The sequence below is a fragment of the Serinus canaria genome, chromosome 3 (genome assembly GCF_022539315.1).
Source record: "Serinus canaria isolate serCan28SL12 chromosome 3, serCan2020, whole genome shotgun sequence".
Lineage (NCBI taxonomy): Eukaryota > Metazoa > Chordata > Aves > Passeriformes > Fringillidae > Serinus > Serinus canaria.
Window position 1 is genome coordinate 91,388,430 of NC_066316.1, and position 27,498 is coordinate 91,415,927.

General features: G+C 35.0%; 1 protein-coding gene across 1 annotated transcript in view; it reads left to right on the forward strand.

Annotated features, from left to right (window-relative positions):
* Nucleotides 1–27,498, forward strand: part of CSMD1 (CUB and Sushi multiple domains 1) — a 1,056,389-nt gene that overhangs the window by 650,417 nt on the left and 378,474 nt on the right. Inside the window, exon 6 of the mRNA XM_050972940.1 lies at nucleotides 27,025–27,137. Coding sequence (XP_050828897.1) covers nucleotides 27,025–27,137 — 113 coding nt within the window. The remainder of the gene's footprint in view (nucleotides 1–27,024; nucleotides 27,138–27,498) is intronic.

Below are 27,498 nucleotides of genomic sequence, written 5' to 3' on the forward strand. Positions count from 1 at the left end.
GTGGTAGAACAGTCAGTGTGGTGTTACTGAAAATGCCGTTTTGGTCAGAAAAGGAGATGGAATTGTTTTCCCTTAGGTTTTGAACATTTTATGCTGCTAAATGCAAATTCTCATATGTAAATAATTGTGGTTGAAGCTGAATCAAGGTTTATTACAGATTTTATTACCTCCCACCCCCTTCTGCCCCTAATATTCTGACATAATATTTGAAACCAAGCATTATCCATTGATAGAAACACCAGTGTGTTGGCATTCCAGTGCTCCTGGTATTGTTTTGTTATTTTTCTGAAATTAAATAGCTAAGTCCAGAAAGAAAAAACATACAAGGCCAAATAGAAGAACCCAAGGCAAACCAAAACTACTGAACAAGTGAAGAAAAAAATCTCTTGGTTTACTCCAAAAGTTTTGTTAAAGAAGCTTTGGAAATTTCATTTTCTCTGATAATTAAGGATTCCATCTAGTCCTTCCTTCTATTAAGAAAGCAGGACCAGTAGGTAGGACCACATGTATTATTAGTAGCATATTGACACCCTTTTTTTTTTAAATTTAAGTTCACATAAATAACAAATATTTACCCAGTTCAAATGCTCTTTGAGCACAGTGTTTAAGTAAAGTCATCCAGTGATGAAATGCTGAGCATAATGCAATTATGCTACTGTGGTCTAAAATTCATGTAAATTATTGTCTCCTGAGGACAGCTTTAACTTCTGCAGAAAAGCAATTCAGGAGCACATCTTCAATTTAGGTTATTTCAGAACATGTTCCAATCACTTGGGAACAGAGTTGCATGCAGTATTTGGAAACTTGTGGGAGCCTGATAGTTAAAAATTAACAGAGCCTAATTTTTTCTTTATCATGACTTGAAAAATCAGAGATCACTTTTACTTCTTTTAGATGTAAAAAAAAAAAAAAAAAAAAAAGAGCAATTTGGGAAGGAAAAGTACCACTTACAACATCTGACCAGGAATGTTTTGATTTTTACATTAAAAAGAAATAGATTCTTTGTAGAGGTTGCTACAGAAGTCTCTCCAATTTTTTTACATTTCTTTTTAAATAAAGAAATTGCAATCAGATCTACTTTATTGAAATTGAAAGTTTAAATTTAATTACTTTGACATATTAAAAAGTGAAATAAATGAGTAGCTATGTATAACTAGACATACACTCTCTGAGTAAGTTGATTTATAAATAGGTTTAAACATCCTCTAATTATTTAAAAATAGAAATGAAAAATTTTCCTGTTGCCTCCCATGGTATAAGGGTGATAGTTGATTAGTCTGCAGGTTAGCTGCACAAAGTCCTTAGGATAGAATTTGCCAAGAGATTAAAGCACTTGAACTCAAATGTCTGTATGTTAATGTCTACATGTGGAAGATGCCTAAACTTCCCTTAGGTCAAGCTCATCAAGCAACCCAGTAGCAATGCAGTTCACTTGCCTAAGCATATCCTGGGGTATCTGAGAATGGAATTGCCAGATATGGCAAAAGACCTGTTCAAAGTCACTCTTGCAGTATTAAGTGAATTAACTGAGTGAAGCAGCTATGCTGCCTGCATACACATGTGATTCAGACACCTTGGTCTCCTCCTGAACTTCAGGCCAATGTGAAGGCTGAATTCAGCATTTCAGTTGCTTAAATGTAAGAGCCCATGGTCATATGAGATGTCTTAGGGTTTACAAACAACTCTAACAAGTGCTCAGCAGACCCGACTCATAAAAGCTACGAAAAGATTTCCCTTCTGAAATGAGAGGTAAACTGTTTTGAGATGTGCAAATGTCACTGTAGTCTTGTATTTAAATAATCAAATCAAGAATGGAGTCCTTGGGTTCAATCTAGCTCCCTACTTGTAGGCATCAGGTGCAGGCATCAAACATCACTGGATCAGTAGATAGATTGACCCTGTGCACCCAGGTATGTCCAACTGAATCATAACCTATATGTCACTAAAAGCTCCCAAATTAAATATCTGGGGACATTCCTTCTTTGGCCAAAATTTGATGGCTCAAGGACATAAAAAGACCAAAATTATCCTCAAAACAGGTAGCAACAAAACCACTTTCCCTTGCTGTTTTCTCAATTAATACACTTAAAGAAGGAAAAAGAACAACAATTCAAACATTGGAGCATAAACATAAGCAGGACAATGTACTGATTTGTGTAAGTCTTGCCATAAAGGGACCTATTCCCCAGAATTTTTCACATAAGCATGACAAGGTATTGGTCCAGGCTTAGATGATAATGAAATTGAATGAAAATTAATGGCAAAGGAAGTATATCCTAGACTGTATTTCAAATGAAATAAATATCCCTAGAAGTAAAATGTAAAGGTTCATTTCACTATTGAAGAAAGGTGAAATTTATAAGAACAATATTGCTTGTACTGTTAGAACTAGCAGAAAAAGCCCAGAACATAAGTGTCAAATAATGAATTCTTCCCAGAACAGAATATTGATGCTTAGGGACAACAGAAAGACAAACAATGAAATTTATTCTCCTTTTCAAAAACTCTGAAGTGGAATAAAAATGAGCTGAAAATAGCAGAAATCTATGCTTTGACTAAAAATAATTTGATCAATTTCTATTAATTGGTTTCTTTCTGAAGCATGAAGAAAGAATAGTTGCATCTATTTGCTGACAGAAGCATTCCTCACTTCAAAAGTAGGCAAATAAGTATACTTTGATTCATTGACAATTTTTCCAACACAGATCTATCAGGTTTGTCCTCAGTTTTTTTAAGCATTTCACTGTTGTGAAATAAAAAACCTCTAAGGAAATCTGAGACTGACAAAGTGGTAATGTCTCTCTCCTCAATTTCTCCTCCTGGATTTAAATAAATACTATGCAACCAAAATCAAATAAAGTTGTTCAATAAATGTGGGATGGCTTATGCAATATTTTTGAAATGTTTCATGTCTCAGTGGCTGCCTGAGTGTCTAGAATAATTGCTTCTATTTTTAAATGTAAATAATATTTGTCTGCAGCTTGAAATTATCTGATGAGTAAGCTTATGTCACTTTCCTAAGTCCAACCAAAAGATGGATAAAGCAACACATCTTGTGATAAAATTGTTACCTTTGGTTACATCCCGCTATCTTTATAGAGTAACTACGTTCTGTAGAAGCAATACTAAGTATTAAGTAGTTCCATCTATGTCATCCATTGATCAAAATACTTAATTTAAAAACATACTATCAGTAATGTCTGATTTCAAAGCTGATATATTACAATAACTTTGGGAATAGTAGTTAACCATTACTGAGATTTTGAGCTGAAGAGTGGAAAACTTTTCAGAGAAAAGAGAAACACTAATATCGGTAAATAACTTGCAAATTTTCAGATTATTATGTATTTTTCAATTTGTCGTCATCTGATGAACAGTAGAAAAGGTACTCCAACAATTCAAATGGCTATATATATTCTCAGATCTGAGTTTCATCTCTAAGCACCCTTTTGTCAGTCTCTGCACTTACCTGTGTGCAAGGCCTTTGTATATTCTACACCTATTGTAGTTTACCTCAGGGCATTCCCCTCACAGTGGCATGTACAACATGGTTATCCGTATTTATGAGCTCCTGAAGAGCTGTGTTACATCCTCAGCTCCTAAGAGCTGCCTGTTTGCTGCAGTGTATTACCTGAGGTAATCTGCTCATCTGTGTACTACAGCTTTTCAAATACAGCCTTCCTGCCATGTGATTTAAGCAGATAACAAATCTCTGGATTTACAATAATACTGGAGGAAACATACTTTTTTTTTGGTTTGTTTTTTTTTGAGTACAAAATACAGCCGTGTTACAAAAAAAAACAGTTGAGTAAAAAATGAACAAACTTCTAGGCAAATGTAGGCAAGCATAGACTGGGCTGCAGTCCTCCAGGATAAACCTGCTCCTGTGTGGGAAACTGCTGCAGCACTGGAGCACTGCCTCCTACGGTGTCCATGGGGCTGTTTCTCACTCCGCGGTCTCTCTGCCGTGCAGAGTTCTGCCCTTCCTCACACGTGCTCGTCCCCCAGCCCTGGCCATGGCTCAGCTCTGCCCTGCCGTGGGCAGATGGATCTGGCTGGATCTGGCTGGATCTGGCTGGATCTGGCTGCAACTGGCTGTGTCCAGTTGGGGCAGCACGTTACACATGCATTGGAATTGTGTCACTTAATTTGCCACGTAGAACACCTGCTCATACAGACATATTCTCACATAATGAAAGAACAAGAAAAAACACATTTGCTACTTATTAAAGATACAGAATTCCTAAACTTTTTTTTTTTCCCCCAGATGAAACATGAACCATTTGCTAATGTCAATGAAACTTTTGATTTGATGATTTTTCTTGCAGTCAAGTTGCAAATCATTTCCAGAGAACTTTATGTCATTTAGCTTTCCATCTGTTCTTGCTTGAGTTGTGTGTAGTGGTCTAACCCCAGCCAGTAGACAAGCCCTACGCAGCTGCTTGCTCACTCCGACCAGCAAGATCAGGGAGAGAATCAGAAGGGTAAAAGATAAAAACCTCATGGACTGAGATAAAAACAGTTTAATAGGGAAAGTAAAAGCTGCACACAAAAGCACAGGAAACCAAGGAATTGATTCACTGCCCATTCCATGGGCAGGCAGGTGTTTGCTCAGCCACTTCCAGGAGGCCAGGGCCCTATCACATGTAATGTTACTTGGAAGACAAATGCTATCACTACAAACATCTCCAACTTCCTTCTTTTTCATGTGGACTGTACTATTCCTCTGGTCGTTTTGGGTCATGTGTCCTGGCTGTGTCTCCTCCTCTCATCCCCAGCCTCTTTGCCAGTGTGGCAGTATGAAAAGCAGAAAAGGTCTTTGCTCTGTCTAAGCCCTGGCCAGCAGCAACAACAGCAGAGAATCAAAGAATCACAAAATCAGCTAGGTTGGAAAAGACCTTTGAGATCATCAAGTCCAACCTAAGATCGAGTCTACCTTGTCAGCTGGACCATGACACTGATTGTCCCGTCCAGTCTTTTCTTAAATACCTCCAGGGATGGAGACTCCACCACTTTTCTGGGCAGCCCATTCCATTGCCCCTCCATTGTCAGTCTTTTTGTGAACAACTTCTTCCTAATGTCCAATCTAAACCTCCCCTGGGGCATTATTTGTGGTATAATTTCCAGGAGAAACACAGCATGCTATAATGCTGCATTTTTGCTACAAATCAAAAAATCCTCAAATTCTAGGCCTAACTTATATTACCGAAACAATTTAGCCATTTTGTTAACACATGGTGATTTCAGATTCTGTAAATACAATGTTGTACATTAAATTTTATTCCTATATATGCAGAATATTTTTTATTACAACCCAATAAAATAAATAACAAATATAAGATTGTATTATTTTCTATACGGGGACTGCACGGATTTTCACTGTGCTAACCTTATCATTTAGTTACATTGTTTTGAAACTGACACTAAATTTTTAAGAATTTTTGACATATAGTATGTACTCACCATAAATGTCTGCCTTTCAAAATTACTTTTCCTTTGCCTTTGTTTCTTTCATTTTAAATGAATAGGAGACAGATGAGAGAGAAAGAAACAGTAAATTACACGTAGAGCTCTGCTCGCTCTTTTAAAATTCTAAATTTTTAATACAGAAATGAAGAAAGCTTGAATTTTGATTATCAGTGAGCTAAACTGTTTCTTCTTACTCTGTTTAGGAGCCTGAATACTGCATCAAGTTTGCAATAGGGATAAGGGTACGCAATTAAAATTATGAACACAAGATTGCTGTTTCTGGAAATGTACAAAAAGGACAGGATTTCCTCACTTAGTATATCATAATTTAGGAGTTCTGAAGTTATATTGTGAACACATAACTTGCATTTTTAAAAAATTGAAATATATTGTGGCACATCCTTAAAAAAAAGAGGATCTGTAGGAGAACTGAGATTTCTGATGGAGCCTGGAATTTCTTCCTAGCAGGTTATCGCACTTAAATTCCTTAAACAGATTTAGCAGAAGGACTAAGGTCCATCCTTATTTTCCACAAAATTTGGATCAAAGCACAACCAAGATTACCTTTCATAGCTGTAGAGCTTGAAAGATTTCTGAATCTACTTATATGAACAGGTGCAGACTGTGGTTCTGTAACAGAATGTTTTCTGTTTACTCAGGAATACTTCTGCAGCTGGAAACTTTTATATACACATGTACATTGTATTTTAAAGGTACTTTAAAGAAGTGAAGAAAAAAGGTTGAATTTCTAAGTATATGGTTTTAAAAGGTCATTCAGTGGATTTTGATTTTGATAAATGGTCATGTATTTGAATAACTTTAAGAGTAGAGGAAGGTAGTTGAATCTGAAAACAGGAAAAGGTCATTTTTATGTTAATCTGTATTTGCTTGAATCTTCAGATTCGTATTACTTGAGGCTTTGCTTTACAATAAACATACCAAAATAGGAAACCTGTTAGTTTTTCCTAAAAAAACATGATTATATTGATTTTTTTTCAAAATATTTTAGCTGAATGTGGAAATTTTGAAAATAAAAAATATCACATTATCTGTAGAAGATATTTAATAGAAATCTTAGCTATACTAATATGATAGTGTGAATTTCAGACAATTTACTTGCCTGCCTTTTCACTGGCAGATTGTTTAAACATACTATACTCTTTGTTAGGTTTACAAAATTGATTTGAAAATTTCATTAAAAAAAAAAAATTATATTAAATTACTATTTGTACAAGTTTCCATCACGTTATTTAGGGTTTGTACATTTTTGTCCAAAATGAACTCATGTAAGCAAGTGTTAAAATGAAAATAGTCAACAGTTGTGCACATCTTCTAAAACTAATAAGGTCACAACCACATACATATATGCATACATAGACCTACAACACAGAGTAGACTGCTTACAGGTAAAAAGTAAGGGGAATCAAATCAGCCTGAAACTGGAATTCTTTTCTTCATCAATGTTTCCATCTACATGTGTGTAAAAAGTCCCCCAGTGGGGGACTGGGAAATTGGAGAAAATGTAAAACCTAGTCAACGTGATAATTTTCCATAATAAACTGCATTATTTTTGTTATACATAGTATCTCAATTATTTTACTGAAAATAATAACAAGATAAAGGATCTGTGATAGCAAATTATTCAGTGGGGCCATATGTTAAATAACTAATTAGTGAGCTCTGCTTTTTTGAAGTAATCATAAATGTTTTGAGAAAATTTCAGTCCTGTTTTTTCAGGTGTAGGAGCTGATTTTCCAATGTTCCAGATTATTTGTAATGCAAGAAATTTTATAACCATCACTACATTTTTTTAAGTTAATAAAGTCTCTTGTGTAGTCTGGAAGTACCAATTCAAACACAATTTATTGAGGAAACTGTCCTGTGGCAAAACACAAAGACCAGTTGATGGAACTAATTTGTGGATTGATCTGTCCATAAGGACATCACCAGAAAAAATTAAATCTGGTTTAGGTGTAAAGCACCATGCACATACATCACCATTCTGCATTCCTCTGCTTGTCATCTGAAATGGTTGGTTGATAAAAGGTAAGGTGCTTTATCATTATCTCTTGCACCTGGGAAATGGTCCAGTGTAAATTCAATCTCAGTGAATTATTAAAGGCATTTTAGGATTTGTGAACTTGATAATGGTATTTTGTGAGTGCTCATTACCACTGCAATTTAATATTACTACAGAAATTGAGTTAAGAGACTAGTAGTCTGGTAGCAGCTATGGGATGTAATTTACAATCATGAAAGATAACAAATCCACACTTTACTACTGTGTCAGCAGTATTTTGTAAAACATGCTTAAAGAAGCTAATTAAACTTCATAAGGCCTCTTGTAGCATTATAATCTGTCACAAGCTTTAATCTAATGAACAACTTAAATGATATTCCACTGTAGAATAAAGTCTGAAGTGCTTGATCTTACTTAAAATTGGAATATAGTTGTTTCCCAGAAGAAATATCTGTAATATTCTGACTCAAGTAATTGCTAAATGCATTACTTGTGAGTTTTAGCATTGCAGTGAATTAGACAAAGTGCTAACTTGCATTATGTTTAATTGATCTATAGTTAATGTATTCAGAAAAGAGCTGCTCACCCTGAAAAAAAAAAATAAAATCAGACAGCCATGTAATAGTAGGGAAGTAAATGTTTAGTGGTATGGAAGACAATAGCTCTTGTAGCAAGATAGCTCATTGATACAGCAGTCAGGCCACTGGAGTGGTACAGTTTTCTGTAGTGCTTTCTTTGTGGAAGTGGGCTGGTGCAGTTTTCTGTAGTGCTTTCTTTGTTGAAGTCAAGATGCTTTCACCACCTTTAGCAGGGACTTGAAACTTCACTGTGAAGAAAATGTATTAAAAAAATTGAATGTTGAGTAATTGAGCAGCATTTCTGCACTTCAATTGGTGCTCTGAAAATTAAACTGAGGGAAAGAATAAATCCTTCATGAACCTTTAGATGTTACTTAAGACACAGTGAACATTGTTGAATCCCAACAGTCTGCCCAGCACAGGCACAAGCAGTGTTTGACAGGGTCCTTTCTCTCCAGTTGGCTGCTGGTTCTTCCTGCAATGTACTGCCATATCTAAGGAATAAATGATTTAGAGTCATCGTTAACTCAGGCTCATAGATGATTCAACCTTCTTTTCCAAAAAGACTTTCACAGATTAAGAGATGTACACTTCTCTGAATAAATAAATCTGTTTACAAATTTATTCCTTTCAACCTAGTATTTTCATGAAGCTTTTGCTGTCAAACTGTCCTGGCTCATTATATTCCCAGCTTTCACCTACACATGCAAAGACTATAATTATTATAGTTGAAGCCATAGTTTGTTTTTTAAATTGTATATTGTTCTTCATAACCAAATCTTGCTTAGGCCGTCAAATTCAGTAGCTGATGTCTTCTGTATTTGTGGTACTTCCCTTTAGTCTTGCCTCTTGTCAAGATATACAAAGTTATTTCTCCTTGCATTATTTTGCCTACTGAGATTTTTTTAAGGTCTGATTAGAACTGTGAGGATTTTTTTCCTGAACTATTTATTTTTTTGAGCCAGGAACTCTTCTGTTTTGTCATTGTTATGTTGTGTTATAAGAGTTGTCGTTTTATCTATCTTTCTAAAGGAAAAAGCATAATAAGGAAAAGGAAAAAAAAGTTAAAATGTATCTGTTTGACAGTGATGACTGAATGATTGAAATCTAGCAGCTTTTATTTTGGCTTGTGAAGTTCCAGTATCATCTCATTTTACTGTCATCTCATAATATTTTGAAATATCCTGTGCTGATTTCTGATAAAATATGACAAATTTTTTCATGAAAATATATGGTGAATGGACATTGCCATTCAGACTTCCTTCAAGATAGCTGTTCTTATAGCAAAAATGTTTTCAGTAAGTAATCTGTAGAGTTTAGTCATAGTTCTTTGTTCCTATAACTAATGATGGTATTACAGAAGGAACCCCTAATTATTAAAGACCTAAACCTATCAATTTTCCTAATGCATGAATCACCAATCTTTGCTATTTTTCCACTGTTCTGAAGGCATTTTGTGTTTCTGTATTTGTCAGAAAAATATTTTGTTGATAGAAAATATCTCTGGGTTTAGACATGTTTTCAGCACAGAGCTCCAGGGGTTTAGCCTTGTACTCTACAAACACCTCTACTTCTAGAACTGATCTTTAATTTCATTGTTATGGTTGTCTATTAGTATGAATATCTTTAATTGCTGTTTGCTGATGTTATGACCTATCCTAAAGTGGCTCTTATTGAAAAATATTTTTTATTTCTGTTTAAAAGGTCTTAATAATATAATGCTGACATCTCTGTGTGGTGACTATCTTGTGTTCCTGAATATTTATTTTTTTTTTTTAATTGCTTTTTTATCAGCTCCTGAATAGCAATGTTCTCACACTCAGGGGATTTTGAGGTTTCATTTCGTTTGTCCTTTCGTTGCTTTTGTAGTTTTGTCATTGTTTGTGCTACTGTAGTGTTATGGAAATGAATATTTATTGGGTTTTGGTGGGTTTTTTGGCAGAATTTGACTCCTTCTCTACTTACTAATCAATTATCTCCATATAAATTTAGGAATCCTCCCCATTTTCAATCCCAAGGTCAATCAGATCAAGTTGGATTCCTTCATACAAAGGAGAAAGAAATCGCAAGAATTACATAAAGATTTATCTTCCTCACCTTGTCTCAGTGTTTTCAGACCCTAATGTCTTTATGAAATTTTCTGTTGTCTGGAGATTTTTAATACCTTCCTAACTTTTAGGATTCTTGAAAGCCGTATTGAAACACTAATTACCATTACTTCTCAGCTACTGCTTTCTATCTGTGATCTACACTACAGACCACAAAATGCACCATGTGCATTTTGATCAGCATTTCTGATGCAGTACCAATGCCAACTTGACTCCACAGAAGACAGAAATTGGAATGTTGTTATTTGTGGTGAAACCTTTTTCATGAGACAAGCAGGTTTCTCTAGGTCTAGCCTAATGACCCACATGGAATTGCTCTGTCAAAATTGACTTCAATCTTTTAGGGAGAAGAAAGTTAAAAATACCACACATTTTGTCTTCAAAAGGAATTAAGGGTGCTTTCTTCTCTTCATGCTGGGGGGTGGTTCAGCTTTTCACAGGAGAAAGAAAAATTTCCCTTGGAAGGAATAAATGAAAAATAAATCAGAATAAGTTCATGATAGCATTGTGCCCAATGTGTAAAGTAATTACTTTAACAAGCCAATTAACTTTAATAGACTGTCCCACTGTTCCCTTGTCTCCTTAGCTGACCTGTCTATTAAAGCTTTCTGTAAACTTAGCACTCTATTTGCATAACTGCAGACAATTTGAGGCTGCTGTTGTTGGTTAATCTAGAATCTGAACCCTGATTTAATTGCAAGGAATTTTAGTGAAATGTTCAGGGTGGCAGGAAAGGAAAAGCAATACATAACATATATGTTTTTTCTGCTATGAAGAGGTAGCAAAATATGTGAAACTACATTGATGAAAATGAGGTGCTTGGTGAAGAAGACAGACACTGAGAGGCAATAGAGTATCTAACCTAAAATTTCAGCAGTGATAAGGAAACGGTGGCAGCAACATGTGCAGCAATGTACTTTTGCATGCTGCTGGCAGTTTTGAAACAGTCTGTGGGTGTTATTTAATCAAAATTTATTGACATTTTATAAGAGTTAAAGACTTCTTTGAAAAAAATATTTTTTAGGAGACACAGTAGCAAAACTGCTATGCAGTTGAGCTTTGGATTGGGAGTGAACTAATAATAGACAAACTTAAAAATCTTGAGAATGGAGTGGATGCAACCTGCTTCAGAGTAAAGGATAGCTCTGCACAAAAGATGTCTTATATCCAGATTCTTCAAAATATTTATTCAAAATTATTTATATTGAGCCAAGACAATTCAATAAAGAAAAAACTCTTCTCTAAACACTGTCTATACACCATGCATTTCTTTTTAATAATAATATATTTCTGACTTTTCTGCAATATAAATATTATTTTTAGAATTCTGTATTTTATCTTATAATTAGTTATGTTTTCTTGTACTAGTAAAGTAGGTTCTCTGAGTGTAGCATGTCCAGTGTATGCGGTGTGCCTTGAAAAGCAGTATGTAGAGCTTCAAAATATATGAAAATTTGGTGGAACTAAATTACTCATCATGTCAGCAATTAAAAATAGCTGGCTTGCTATCTAGCTGTGCTATTCAGTGTGCTGGCTTTAAAGGCTTTGCCTCTTAGCCCCAGTTAAAATACCTATGTCATGATGTTCATTGTTGGTAGCACTTTTTTTCTTGCCAGAGGACATCTGGCTGTTAGAAAGAGATAAGCAAAGCATTGTCATTTTCACTGAGAACCCTAAAGTACCCCTAAAATGGCTTGGAAGATGGCTTAATTTGAGAAATATTGCTTATCAGAATCCATGACTAAAGGAACAGAAGTACATTTGGATAAATTGAAAAAATAAACATTTACTATTGAAAGAGAACACAGAAGCAAGTTGCCCCCTGGTGGAAGTAGTGTATCTGCATAATGTAACTGAGGCAAGAATCTAGCTCACAGCAGGTATATCATTAAGCCATAAGGAAACTGAATACATCTTGTGTTCAAATTTAAAAGTAGACATTCACCTGGCTTCCAGTATTTATGTTACTGTAAACAGCTATTATGTGGTTGCACTCTGATTACAGTTTGGTGAGATTTTCTCTCTCCCACCTGAATTCTCACCCAAGAGAACCAACATGGTAATTAATTTTATAATAGCATAAGCAATAGATCACCTGAAAATAACACTGTTATAAGTATATCTAGAATCAGAATTCCCATACATTTCTTTAGAAAGCATCTCTTATGAAGCATTATTTTTTTCTAATTTTATCTGGCATTTAGGTTTTTCTGTGGCCATGGGATTTTCTTTGTTTATTTGTTTTTATTTAGAAATACAACTGTCAAATAATTCAGAAGGATCATATCTACAAAAATAGAATGCATCTCTTGCCTGATGCTCTATGAGGCCATGTGTTAACAAGGTATTGAGGCCATGCATTTTACAGGCCATGTACAAGTAAGTTTGGTTTGAGAGGAAGGGGGGACATTTAGCTTTGGAATAAATGTGTGTTATTTGAGCAAAACCTTTTCCTATGGCTTATTTTGTCTTCTGTGACATTTGGGAGATACCAGTAAACCAAATCCTTTTTAAGATACCAAGTAGTAAATCCTGAATTCCCACAAAACATATTGGTACTTTCTTTACACAGTAACAATATTCTAAAGTAAAAAATAGCAGCTTCAGAGAGTGGAAAAGTTTTACATCAGTTTTGGAAAGCTCTGTTTTTTTTTTTTTTTAATTTAAGTTCTTCATTGTTAGGCTGAAATATTGTCCAAACAAGAAGTAGCCAACATTTTCTGTCAAACTGTCATAGGTACTCTTTGTCACATTCTACTGCTCAGAAATTTTATTTCATTATATAATTATTTCAGGTAAGAGAGACAAGTTTTGTGAAGGTGGGTACCTAAATGTCAATTCCCATTAAGTATAGGGATTGCATGATCCTTCCTGTTTACAGTTATTTTTTTCATAATTACCAAACAGTATTTTTGGGGGAATAACAAGGTTTTTTGCTTGTTTTTAGCCTGTGTACAAACTGGGAAAATAAAACAAAACAAACAAAATAAAAACCAAAACCGAGCCCACTGGGAATATATTGCTATTAAATTGTGTTGTTCTCCATTAGCTTTATTATTGGGCAAAGCTTGTATTTCAAGTGGAAATAGTTACTTTTTGACACCCAAGGAAAGCTTAAGAAAACAAAAAGAGGCTTTTACTTGATAAAACCATAAGTACAAAACAATATGGCCTATGTAAGGAGAACAAGTTAAAAATGCTGATAAGTCAACTTGCTTGGCAAGATACAGTAAGGATGTAAACATTTGCCTTAGCTCTATCTAATCCAAGTATCAACAAAACCCAGCAAGGTTAACTTTTACCACTTGAGAGTATCAATGAAACACATACCATCACTGAAATGAGTAAATGCAGTCGTTTTTTGTCTGAACTAAGTGCTTAACATCCTTATGAAAAAAAAGTGATAGACCTGCGCAAAACTTTGATCCCAAGAAAAACTTGCATTGTAGAAGTAGTAATAATGTCATTTGAACATGTAGTGAGGGTTACACCTACGTGGTGGGGTGATCTACTTGTTTGTTTTTAATGTTAACTGTATTATCATTGCTTTGCTGCAGTCATGACAGTGTTTCATCTGAGTAGTGTTTTTGCTGATCACACTCAAATTTTCAAGTTCTTTATCCAAATTTAGAACTACATGCACATGAAGGTACAAAATAATATGACTTTCAAAGATGCTAATTGTCAGCATCTTGGCAACCACATTTTGTTACACAGTGAACAGATTAAACATTAAAACTTATAATACAAAAATATTTGTATTTTCAGTATTCTCCAACAGAAACATTTAATGCTCCTTTTTATGGATGCAAAGAAACTCCTAATGCCAAATGGAGCCAAAATTGCAAGCTCACTGCATGAGGAATTCATCAGGAATTCAGTATAGATCAGGGATTTTCAGACCTGCATCCTAATTTAGTAATAATCACTCTGTAAAAACTGATCTGAGATTGCCTGGTCCTTTCAGTCAGATAAAGGCTGTGCTGTTTATTATCACTGACATATTAAACATAGAATGTACCTGGAAATGCAATATTAGTTGCAGTAGTTCTATCAAAACCAGCTGAATTTAGATATAATTTCTTTTTAATGGTCTCTATTTTTCTTTAAATATAGATGTCTTTAATAGTAATATAGTATATTATGTTCCAAAAAGTAAGCTAATTTTTCTGAAGTAGCCTCTGTGAGTCATTTTTGATAGTCATTTCTACTAGCTCTATTTCAGTCATAGAAAGGAAGATGAATAATCTTTCACCCAGCAAATTTCAAAAATAAAAGAGTTTAGAGATAAATTGCATGATTATCAGATAATGGAGAGCTAAAACAAAAAAATATTGAACAGATGCACCAATTAAATTCAGTTCCAATGTATAATATCTAGATTTAGGTTTACTTTTTTTTCTTGGTTTGTTTATTGGTTTTTTTTTAAATACAGTAGTTTGAGTTGGAAGGGACTTCAAAGGATATCTTGTGTAGCCCCTCCACAATGAGGAGGGTTATCTTCAACTTGATTAGGTTCCTCAAAGTCCCATCCAATTTTATCTTGAATGATTCTAGGAATGGGGCATCCACCACTTCTGTGCATACTTGTGTCAGTGCTTTACCACCCTTATTTTTAAAAAATTCTTGTATCTAACCTAGATTAATCGTCCTTCACCTTAAAACCATTATCCCTTCTCCAACTGCAAAAGGCCCAGCTAAAAAGTTTGACCTCATCTTTCTTAGGCCCTCTCCAAGGTGTTCTGGGGTTTTCTCTTCTCCAGACTGAACAAGCCCAGTTCTCTCTGCTGTCTTCACAGGAGAGGTGCTCCCTGTTCACGGCCACTCTAACAGGTCTATGTCTTTCTTATGCCAGAGGGCCTAGATCTGGTTTAAGTCTGATAAAGTTTTTAAAAGGAAATGCATGATTTTTTTTTTTTCCTTACTTGAGGTGGTAGTTTTCTGAGGATTTTAATTTTTTGGTTTTGTTTCCAAGAAACTAATGTAAGCTGTGTACAGATTTCCCCCTGAAGACCTGCAATTCTGTCTATTAGCAGCTCCTTTTCCCTCCAGTCTGCAACTGAGAACCAATGTGTTTTTTTCTTTTACCAGATATAGTTTAAATCTCTTGTAAGATACCAGGATTTCATTGATTTATGGTCTAAGAGATTAATAATACAGAATCATAAAAGAAGATAAAGAAACAATTATTTTCCGTTATTGTTATTATCTAACATGTCAGATAGATTGATCCTAAACTCATTCCCAATAGTCACTGCAGAAAGGCACAGTCTAAAGGAGCTCTTAAAAATATTTCAAGTCATCTTTCAGAGACTGTTGCTAAACATCCCCACATTTGGACTGAGGTTTTAAATACAGAAATATTTGGAGGTTTTACTTAGTCAGAACAGACAATGTAATTTCTCCAGATAAAAGTCTAAGAAAAAAAATCATTAATTATTACTTCCAATGGCTTTTTAAATCAGTTTTTTTTCTCCTGGATTTCTGTTTTTCATTAGTTATTTTATAACACAGCCAAAAATGGGATATTTGAAGTCTTTCATTAAAACAAAGAACAATTTATCCAGTATAAAATATATAATGGAGAACAGTTACTAAAGTAATGCAATTAAATTAACTGCACGGAATGGAAAAACATTTTTCAATTAATTATATTTGTATATTTGTTTTATTTTATTTTGAAAATCTTACAGGAGGAACCACAAATGAAAAAAAATATTATAGAGCACTACAGAACAGTCTTCTCAACACAGAAATACAGTAGATACCTGATGTACTTAAAAATCCCCTATTGAATACTTTGATGCACCTAATAAAACTGCCCTGGATATTGTTTTTGTATCATAAAGTGAGTTTTTCCAGAACAGGTATAATAAGGTTGGTGGTTACTGGCCATTGATTCATAGATCCTGCTTTTTGCATTGTATCTTGTTAGGTCTTAATCTTTAACTAGTAATTCACAATAAATGAAGGTTAAAGAAATTGTAGTGGGTCTAGTGCTGGTCAAACACCAGTGCCCCTACTAAAATTATTTATTCATTTTCTACTATGAGACAAGGCTTAGGAGAAGGAGCAAACCAGGCTCAAAATTTGAAGGGTATAAAGAAAAATTTTTTAACAGAACTAAGAGGAAAAAAAAAAAAAGAGAAATCAGAATAAACCTTCAGAACATTTCTTCTCCTCCAAACTTTTCTTTTGTTTTCCGACTGACAACGTAAGGAGACAAATTTGGTATTTTCAGTCAGTTTACCACTTTAGAATAGTCTTTCATCAGTTCTCTTAAGGAAAGAAGTCTCTCTTGCCATGCCATGGAGACTTTTCCATAAGAAACAGTTCTCTCATGGCTTTAAATTTCCACAAATAGCAGCTGCCTAGAAATCTGCAATCGTGAAGTATCTTCCATCTTTTCCAGCCTTTTCACAGCTGTGTTCATGGGCCATGTTTAACTTATGGGGTGCTATTTTAAAAATGAGCTGTTCAAAAGCAAAAGTTCTCTTTATCCATCTCTGAAATCATCTTCATCTCTGGGAACAGAAATCTTCTTCTTCTTTCCCTGGAGGCAAAGGGTCTTCATCACTCTTATCTCTCTCTGTTCAACCTTCTCATTTGGATCACAGCTAGTTCAGCATCTGCTTGGCTGAGTATGGAGTAAGCTTTTGGTCATGTCTATAGTTTGAACACTTCATCCCTCCATGCTTATTTCATGGATTAAAGGGATATTCTAGTGTATTACAGTCCATCACCATGGCCTTACTAGAAGTCAGCCTAAGACTGACATCTCCTCATTCCCCTCCCATCTGGGACTTGACTTCTTCCTTGCTGTCTTCATGTTATTTCTCCATGTGTCTTCACTCTGTCCTTTTCTCTCACTCGAGAGAGGACTGCCATCTGCAAGTCTCATCTGCTTTGGGGGGTTTCACAGTGCTGAAAGAGTTAATCTTGCCCAGGCCTGCATACGGTCCATGTGATTTCTGCCAGGCCGGAGCACTTGCAGTGATGGATTTTCCGGCTGTGCTGGGGAGGCTGAGTCAGAATTTCAGGAGGCCTGGGCCAGAACGGCAGCGGTCGCTCTGGCTGCGTGGCTGCTTTCCGGCCCCAGCTGCCTTCAGTTCCAACCATGGGGCTGCTTTCTGCCTGGGCTGCAGAGCCTCCTCTGGGTTTTTTCAGCAGCTGCGCTGGGAGAGGGCCAGGATCTGAGCAGCCAGGCTAGGAGTCAGTGGCGATGGCCTCCTCTGCCCCTGCCCGGCAGCCACTGGGGCCCGGCCGAGCCGCGTGGGCCATGGCAGAGCAGGCCTGGCCTGGGCTGTGTCTCATTACCCATTTAAGGCCAGAAGAAAGAGAGAGCTTCCCAAGCTTGTTTGGTTTAAAATGTGAATGTCACAAAGGCACATTCAGCTCTTTAATTGGCTTATCAGCATGCTGATTCTTCAAAGCCAGCCAGCAACTGTTTTTTGCCAGGCATGGAGGAAACTCTTAATAGCTCCTCTCAGAAAAATCACTTCCATGGTTGGTTCCGTCCCTCCTCACCAAACATCAATTAATGTATAGCCAGCACAGGAAAAAAAAATAAAAATTGGAAACTCCTGTTTAGATGAGCAGTTCCTAAATTTTATAGAAGAATTTAAAGTTTTCTCTATATGAGACTAAAGAATTTGTTAAGGGATTAATACAGTAAAACAGTACTGGGAACACAGAAAAAAATGTGGAGTTTTCAGAATATTAACAAAAATTCCTGTCTGAATAATTGCAGTAAAAACATTATAACGGCAGCTCTCGTAAACAGAATTCTGTGTGTGCTATAAGACCTACATTTTATCATTTCAGCTATTAATAATAATAATCAGCTATGAAACAACTTTTAAAGCAGAATTTTATCTCTGAAGTACTCAATTACTATATCTTTGTAGCAGTTTAAATGCTTTCAATTTAGTTCCATATTTGTTCAATTGTGAGCTTTTTTTAAATAGGATAGCTCCCATTTTTAAATAGGATAGCTCCTACAACATTTCTTCTCTGGCTCTGGATGTAGAACTCCTTGAATGCTGTAGAAAAGTGTCTTATAGAAATCAGGACCTGGGTGGAATATCACTGTATTAAACAATGAAGTCTAATTGATTGTGGTGTCCTAGAACTTAATGTTCCAATTTTACTGGACAATGAAAGCCATATATCAGAAAGAATCCTAACATATAAGGAATTATTGTTCTTTTATTCATCAGCATGAGAACAGTAATAATCTTCTAAAGGAACAATATACAGAGTGCCATGAAATATTGTCCTTATGATGTTTGTTAAATATTACAACAGTAATCAAGAAAAGTATTTGCTATCACTGTTGAATCAACAAACGGGTATTCTTAATAAAGCTCTTTTCCAAACATCAGTTACAAAACATAAAAAGCTCTTGACTTTGGCTTTAACCTCTAGCCAAAGACAAAGGATGTGCAACTACCACATGCAGTGTGAAGTATGTCAAAATACACACAAGATGCTGGGTACTTTTGGGCACAAATTTTGCCTTTGGAGAATAAATTGCCTTCTGAGTGATGTCATGTCCCACAAGCTGAATTGCAATAGCATTTATATGCCTTGGACGATGCTCAGGTGTTGATACTTACTTCACTGTAGCTCTTGCATTCCAAGGTGAGAATAATTTCAAACTAATGTGGAAGTCTAAAATACCTCAGATGATATGTACTCCCAAAGTACTTGCTCCTCTCCATTGTGTATAAAAAGAACTTCTCACAGATGGAGACCACTCACTTCCAACAACTGAAATTAGATAAGCTGAAGCCTTATCTCTTCTCATATCACTGGGCCAAACGGGCTTTTAAGCATACATGTAGACTGCTGAGACAACATGAGAAACATAAGCTACATCTTGGGATTGTATGATTCGAATAAGTTTTTGGAAACTATATAAAATTTCTGCTTACATTTCCATTTTTACCTGCCTGGTTGTGGCCTTATCGCTTAAAACTTTACTTATTTAAGAAGAAAAAAAAAAAGATATGGCCTTAAAGAATTTCATATTGTTATCTTAATTTAGTTTTAAATTAGTTGTCAGCCTGTTCCAATGTAACTGTTAATAAGGGCCATGAGAATGGAACAAAGTAAGTAAGCAATATTTGTCAGATTCAAAATGTTCTATAATGACTACAAATAATTTTCATAATGTATTCTTCAACATTCATTATCACAGGCAAAGTAGTCTTCTTATTTTTCTTTCATTAAGAATCTTTCCATATGAAACATACATCTAAAATGTTTACTGGACAGTGTTTCTTTAAAATACAATGAAGCTGGTAATGAGCTTAATGAATGTAACAACTACTCAGTAATAAAACAATTATGGAACACATAAACCCGTTATGGAACCTTGTTTTTTTATTTAATGTTGTGTTATTTCATTTCAAAGAGGAACTTTCATTGCATGCGTTCATTTATTAATGGTTAAACCTTCTACTCTCAGTGTGAAAGATAACAGAAAATAAAAAAAGTATTGCAATTTTATACTACTCGGGTGAAAGAATCTGAATCATTGAAACTGACAATGTCATGGTAAAACCTTATTCTTGAACTTATTCCCTTACTTATCTGTGTTTTCCTTTCTTTCATCCTTTTTACACTTGTCAATTCTGTGTTTCATTTGAACTATTTTCTTAGACCTAGACTGAATATTTTATATAAAATTCTCTGGCAAATTCCTTGTAATCCATAAGGACATTAGATGTTTGTCATTTTTTTTCCTTTACAGCGAGTGCCTTCTGTATTACTACTAGTCATTAGTTTTCCTGACTCACCTGGAAACAGCTCTGTCAGTCTCATTGAGCTTCCCAGGAACATATCCATCTCTCCTGAACAATTTTCAGGAGAGCTTCTAGGGGTACTTAACAAGCTAAGATTTGCTAAGGTCTTCCTATGTTTAGGAATGTCTTCCTATGTTTTTTCACCCTTTAAGACAGGGTGAAAAAACCTGACCCAAAATCATATCCATTGATTTGAATTCATTTTTGTCCCAAGCAGTCATAAGGTACAATGCAAATGGAGATATTTATTCGCAGCATCCAGTATAGCAAATCAGGTTTAAGGAAGCAGGCAGAGAAAAATCATGCTGGGTCTAGTTACTTTAAATAAGAAACACCTCACACTGACTCTCTGCCCTCCCTGCTTCTGAACTCTTTCCTTGTAGATTATGTTAGCTGTTACAAATAGTCTCTTATTTCAAACACTCCATAAAGAAGAGAAGATTTACACTTTTCATGTTTAAGTGATAGTTCCTATTTGGAGATAACCTGGTCTCACTTATCAAGCATAACAAGTATTGTTTCACTTCATTGCTATTGTAAATACTGTAAATTGTTAGGCTATTTGTCCCTTCTTATATTTGTTGTTCTCTAGTTTATACTAATCCAGAAAATCTTCCTTTCCCCAAGTCGTGACCTCCAGCTCCATTTCACTTTGTTTTTTCATGTGCTCCTGATACTGAATTCATGTCAGCTCTGATTTGTTTCTCTTTTTCATGAGCAATTTAATTCATTAAAATGCTACACCTATGTCTCACCTGGAGGGATTGTGGAGGAGAGGTTAATTTTCTTCCATTATAGTCTTTAAATAAGATCACAGAAATTCCAGCAAGAATCCAAGAGGATACATGTAAGGAAGGGCAATACAGAAGCAAAGGATTAACGAAGGAGTAGAAAGTGCAAGAGAAGGAAGAACAGAAAATAACATCACACTTCTTTTAGGCAGCAGCATCTTGTCAGAGCATCTCATGTCTGTAAAACTGCAGCCACAGTATGCATGTTTCAGTCTCAAGCCTTCTAACAGTTTGCAAAGCTACACATTTACTTACAGCTAAACCAGCTCATTACTTGCTCTCTGTAATACCTCATACGGCCTTGGCCATCCTGGTGTGACAATGAGTTTGAGGTAATAAACCTCTAATATTCTTTTTTAATATATCTATACTAAATATAAATATTTACATATGGAATATAGATAATACAGAGATACTACATATACAAACACGCATAGACATTGTCTTCATTTGTTTGCTGCAATACTTTATGACTTGAAAAACTTACTCCTGTTATTTTATCAGTTAGTGAGTGATAATCTTTGAAAGTTCTTGTTTGGACCTGTACCTTCAGGCATACTCAGAAAAATATTTAAGATGAGAGGAGTGCAAAATTGAAGATAGCTCTCAGCTAATTTTCTTTCTTCATTTCCTAACCCAGAGACCTGTTATGGAAATTCAATAAATGTTTGTGCTTGTTTCAGCCAGAACAGAGTTATTTTTTTTTGCAGTAATTGTAGCGGGCATGATTGTTGGCATGTCAGTGAGGTAATTCTGTACCACAGGGCATGAACCTGAACTGTCAGTCGTTTTATAAGACAAGATCATCTGTTTAATATAGTCAAAACAATGTCAAGAACCTTGTAAAAGAAACAAGATTTGGTTTATTTCTTCAGAAGCAATAATTTTTTTATTATACGGATCCAAAATCAAAACCAAAATTACACCTCTCTAGATTACTTCTCCTAATTAAATGTAAAATAGTTTTGTTATACCTGAATTTGAGTCAAACAATAACTACTGGAAAGAGAAAAAATATTTCAGTGGTAATCCTGCTAGTAATAATTTTGATAAAGCTTATCACAATCTCTTGGTAATGCAATAGACTTCAAAGGATGCTCTGCTTCTATATCTGACATACTGTACATAAGAGAAACATTACTCCTTCAATGCTGCATGGAAGCATAATGTCTTATTACCTGCCTAAACACTGGATTAGTGTCTGTGTGAGGAAATGATGGAATAGGAATAGCAATTAAAACATCACTTGAAATAGTATAACATGAAAAATTTGTCTGCAGCTCACAATGATCAACAGAAAGAGTTTCCTCTGCTGTCTGTGATTCTGCAGCAGACAGGTTGCCTTCAGATTTAGAAGAAGAATAGCTGGGGTTGTTTAATTATTTCTCATTATTTCTTGTAAGATACAGTGTTTGCCAGCACAGGTGTAGTATGATACTAATATAACTATAAAGCTCTCAAAACCCGGCCCTATAATTCTTTATGATGCTGGAACAGGCACAGGAATTCTCTGCAAGTCTGTCTTGTTCAGTAGAGCAAAGTGCAACATCTAGTATGCAGAAAATAGAGATTTTAGGTTCCATGTGCAATTCTCATTCTAAGCCCTTAGGTAAGTACATTACCTTACAATGTTATTTGAAAACTCATTTTCTGTTTGTTTCTTTTCTTCTCACAGGATTGCTATTTAACATGTCACTGAGTATTTGATACTTAGTGAATAAACAGCTATTTAATGCTTCCTTCAGTCCCTTTCAGTGCATGGCCTCAAATACTGTTAAGCCCAGAGCATTCAAATATGTCACTTGTCCAAGTGACACTTAAATTTTTGATCCCCTAATCCTAGAAAATAAAGTCCTAACTGCCACTAGTACAGGAGATGAAAACTCGACACTCCGCAAGTGAAACCAACTATTTCAAGAAAATGCACAAATAACATTATTTATACATATAGTATGTGTTTGCTCTTGAACAACTTGATTAAGGTAATTTAGTTTAGATATCACTTCGATCCTAGGTAAGGGCAGATTTTCAATACTATCTATGCTAGGCTTTAATATCAGTTTCAAAAATGCATCACATTTTTCATAGTGGAGGCAGAATTCAAACATAAGTGAGGAATTTAATTTCTTTTCTATTACTTCCCATATAATAAATGTTTCCATCCAAAAGGAGCAGAGAAACTTTCAATATTCTTTTTAGACAGCACTGAAGAAATCCTTAATAGAGATCAAAGATGAAATCTTTTAAGGAGAACTTTGATATTAAAAAATGTGGGGGGGGTTTATCCTATCTGAATAATTTGTCTGATACAAAGAAGTTTCAAGACTTCATCTGATTTTAGATATAGCATTTTAACTGAGATAAAATAATCTGATTTTAGATATAGCACCTTAACTGAGCTAAAATTACTCTACCTATATTCATATGCTGCAGGAATGAATACTATGTATGTACACTTGAAATAAAGACAACTTTGATTTAGTTGCACCTTTTCTTTTGTAGCAGCCTACCAGCACAAGTCTTGCCTGTTAATATTTCCTGAACATCTCAGAAGGTGTGATTACTTGCCCAATGCCTGTTGGGATCCTGTGGATTACACAGCTGCCTTCATTGATCCCATGAGAGATCAGGGGAGCCCACACCAGTCATGGGCAGAATAGCTTCAGTATGAGTCTGGTGAGGTACAGGAACAGGTTGCCCAGAGAAGCTGTGGAGTCCCCATGCCTTGCCTTGGCATGTTCAAGGCCAGATTGGACGGGGCTTTGAGCAACCCAGTCTAAGGAAAAATGTCCTTGCCTATGGCAGGTAGTTGAAACCAGATCATCTTTAAGGTCCCTTCCAACCTAAACCATTCTATGATTCCAAGATTCCATTATTTTCTGCTGTTTTAAACTTAAATAGTGTAGACCCTTAAATAGAAATTGATATGAAGTGCCACTCTTCAATTTACTAATAGGGACATAACCAAATGGCTTATCTTCTGTAAATATTCAGCTAAAAAGGTAGCATGTAACAGTAAAGGTTCTGCTGAGTTAGAGGGAGCACAGGTGGTAGCACCAGCACACATGTGGGCACTTAGTCACAAATTGTGGTACATGATGCACCTCTCAGCTGGTCAAGCTCAGAGGAAATCCTTCTTTGTGGGACTGGGAGGGATCATTCCATCTGGAAAATGCCACCTTGGGAACCTGTTGAGTAGTGGTGTCCAACCTCTCTATTGGTGAACAAGAGCAGCTAAAAGTTGAAAGCACATCCTCTGGCCATGGACTTGTATTTTGTGTACCAGAATAACCAATGAATATCAGTTCTCTATGGACCCTTACCCCACATTGTGTGTTTTGCTGTAGGTTTAATATTCTGGTTTGTAGAATTACAATCCAACTGTCCTTGACATTACTGATTTTTACTTTTCTCTGAGGAACACACATATAACGTATAATTTTTTTTTATAATTTTGATAATTACTGTGCAATGAAAATAGTTTTTTTCTCCTAGTCTATGATTTAAAAAAACAAAAAAAGTCCCCCAAAACCCAAAAAACGCCTAGAGATAAGTGAGAAAGAAAAAACTCCAGGTTCATATAATACTTCAACTTCTGTGTGAAGTACAGAACTGCCTGCTGTATCAATTTAGGTGATGATCTGCCACTTTCATCAGTAACCAGGCCTACCTCTCTCTTCCATACACAGCTTTGGTTGCCTATCCTTCAAAATTTCCACAAAAATGATCAATTAACATGTAAAGAAGAATTTTACACTACATCCAGAAACTTTTGGATCTGCCATTACTGGAAACTAGGAAGTCCCATCTACACAAGATGAATACTATAGAGTGAAGTACTTTGTGGAGGGGCATCACTTTTGATGTCTTCATGTCAGCCACAGGATTCCCAGCAAACCCTCCCAGATTTTTGGGGGTTTTTTGTTTGTTTGTTTGTTTGTTTTTTTGTTTAAATTTGTGTACTATAGTGAAGAGGTTTTGAAAACCTTACAGAAACTTTCTCCCAAGAACCACTAAGGTTTTTTACCCTTTCTCACTTTCTCCAACTAAAACAAAATCAGTACTGCTGGTAAAGAACGTATTCTTATCTAGAGTTCAGTATGAAAGAAATTATGCAGCTAAATTAGAGCTCTGCTAAAATAGGTTGTGTTAAATACTCTCTCATGTCATTTTCATATTATGTATCTTAGTATTATGGGGAGATCTGAGACAGTTTAGAACCTTGCAGAGTTCACATAGACATGAAAATATCTTATGCAGTGTGTGTCAAGGAAATGTCTGTTTATCAGATATGAAACTAAGGAAAGATCAGCTCTGAACATGCTTTTATAATGATGTTCATTTAATCTTTTATTAATGTGTAATGTTGTTCATATTACAATTTAATATTTCAGCCTAAAATTTTGCCAGCTTTGAAATTCAGAGCTCTGGATATACTAGCTAGAATGTTACTACTTGTATATTTCTTTTTTAAAGTAAGAACAACCCCTAAAACAGTGCTTCTAGAATGTAACTTTATGTACTTGGACAAATGAATTATCAGTTCAGTGATATGAACTATGGCCTATGTATGTAAAAACTTTTAGATTTAGCATACATTTTGACAATAGCTAAGAGATACTAGAAAAGATATATTCTGTATTCCACATATGCTTTTGTTTTTTCTTTTTCTTTTAGTTATTTCTCAGTACTTTCTACAGGTACACCCAAATTCTAAGTAGATTTGAAGCAGAAAAGGCTAGTTTGTAGTTATAAATGTTTAGAGTAGTGCTCTAAAAAAAAGTGTATTGGAAAGAATACATAAAGTATAAAAGTCCGTCTGATTGAGATGTAGAAATTTATAGGTCTGAATATTTTAATGAACACCTTTAAGAACTATTAAATGCCATTTTTAAAATTAAGTGTGTCTATCTTCTTGTAAAAGACCAACCCTTTTTTTTCAATCAAAACTGTTTTTAAGTAAGATTTGGGTTTTCCTTATGTTGATAACAAGTAGATAAAGAAAATGAGATTATAAAATATTATGAAATTTCTCTGATGTAGTTCGCATGTCATAAGTAGAAAAAAAAGTCCATTAAAATTTTCTATAGTTCGATATATTGGTCTTGTTCTACTGCAGAAAAAAAGAAACGGATTTAGCCATGGTTCTAGCTAGATTTCTCCAGAAACATTTCTTAACATGATGAGTTTCCTATTAATCTGGAATATTTAATGAAACTCTGATATCACATACTGTGATGAAAAAAAAGGCATCTATTTCACTATACTGATTAATTTTGGAGGGACACTAAATCCCATTTCAGTTTGTTTATTTTTTAGCTCCAAAAATATCTTCTGTGTCTACTTTAGTACTGGCAAATCTATCCTCATGCAGATGATATCTTAGCTGAGAATTTCTGATATTCATCAGTTTGTTTAAGGTATCAACATTTTTTAAAAGGATAAACTTTATTTTGTGTAGTTCTCAGTGTTATTCAAGGGTAAAAAAAAAAAAGAAGAAGAAATGAAGAAAGGCAAAATTTGAAATCTGGAGCATGGTCATGCAAAACAAACAAAAAAAAAGTTCCATCTGGTAAACTAAGACAGAAATTTACATCATATTAGGTTCTTTGTGTTAGCTACTCCATTAACAAATGGTGTAGTGTAATGAATGACAATGGAATAATCCAGTGTGGTCCAAGGGCCTGTTGCCTGTATTAGAAAAATTCTTTGTGCACTTTCTTCATATCCACTGTTGTGCTTAGACTTCTCTGATTTTTTATTAAATGTGGATTGGACTTAATATACACAAAATCAGTTCTACCAGCATAGTTGTGTACCTATAACTTACCACCCAAACTTAAAATTAGATAGCTTCCATTACACTTATTTGACTTCCTGTCAAATCCCACAACTGGGAGTCAGGTGATGAGATCTTGCCATAACTGAATAGGCTTTTTTTCTGCTGAATGTTTTGACACGTGCATGCACACCTACACTTGTATGCATACACTCTCACAAGACTGGTTTTCTTCTTTAATTCATGAAAAAATAGTTTGGAAAAACAAGTTTTAATCATAAAAGGGATAGCTGTAATGAGAAAAAAAAAACCCTCATATTCCTCTCAACATAATAGCTACTCAACTGTAATACATTGAGATTAGATGATAACAAACCATTGTGATTTAATATTTTGAGGTTTGGGGGATTTCTTATTTAGGTGGTGTATGCATGAATTTTTTTAATATAAGATTGTTTTTCTTTTTCCAGGTTGAGTGGTATGAATTTACCTTCTCCAGTTATCAGCAGTAAGAACTGGTTACGACTACATTTCACGTCTGATAGCAATCACCGACGAAAGGGATTTAATGCTCAGTTTCAAGGTAGGAAACCTATAAAAGCACACCTAAAAAGCCCTTTACCTTTAAGCATCACTAAAGTGGTGGTGGAATTTGATAATTATGTTTAAATATCACAGACACAGTAAAAAGCTGACTCTTTTTATTACTATGTAATTATCACTCTTACGCTGAATATCTGTTTTCCTTGTGTGATCAGACATCTCTAGGGATTTGCTTTTAGAAAAAGTACGTGTGTCTCACAATGCAGTCTGCTCTAAATGTGCATTTGCTTGCTCACTGTTTTCATAATAAGTTTCTTTGCAGTCAGTCTGATCTTTGCTTTAAAACATGCCTAGAATGCAACTTGCAGAAAGTCAATTCCACACAAAGGCAGGCTTCCATC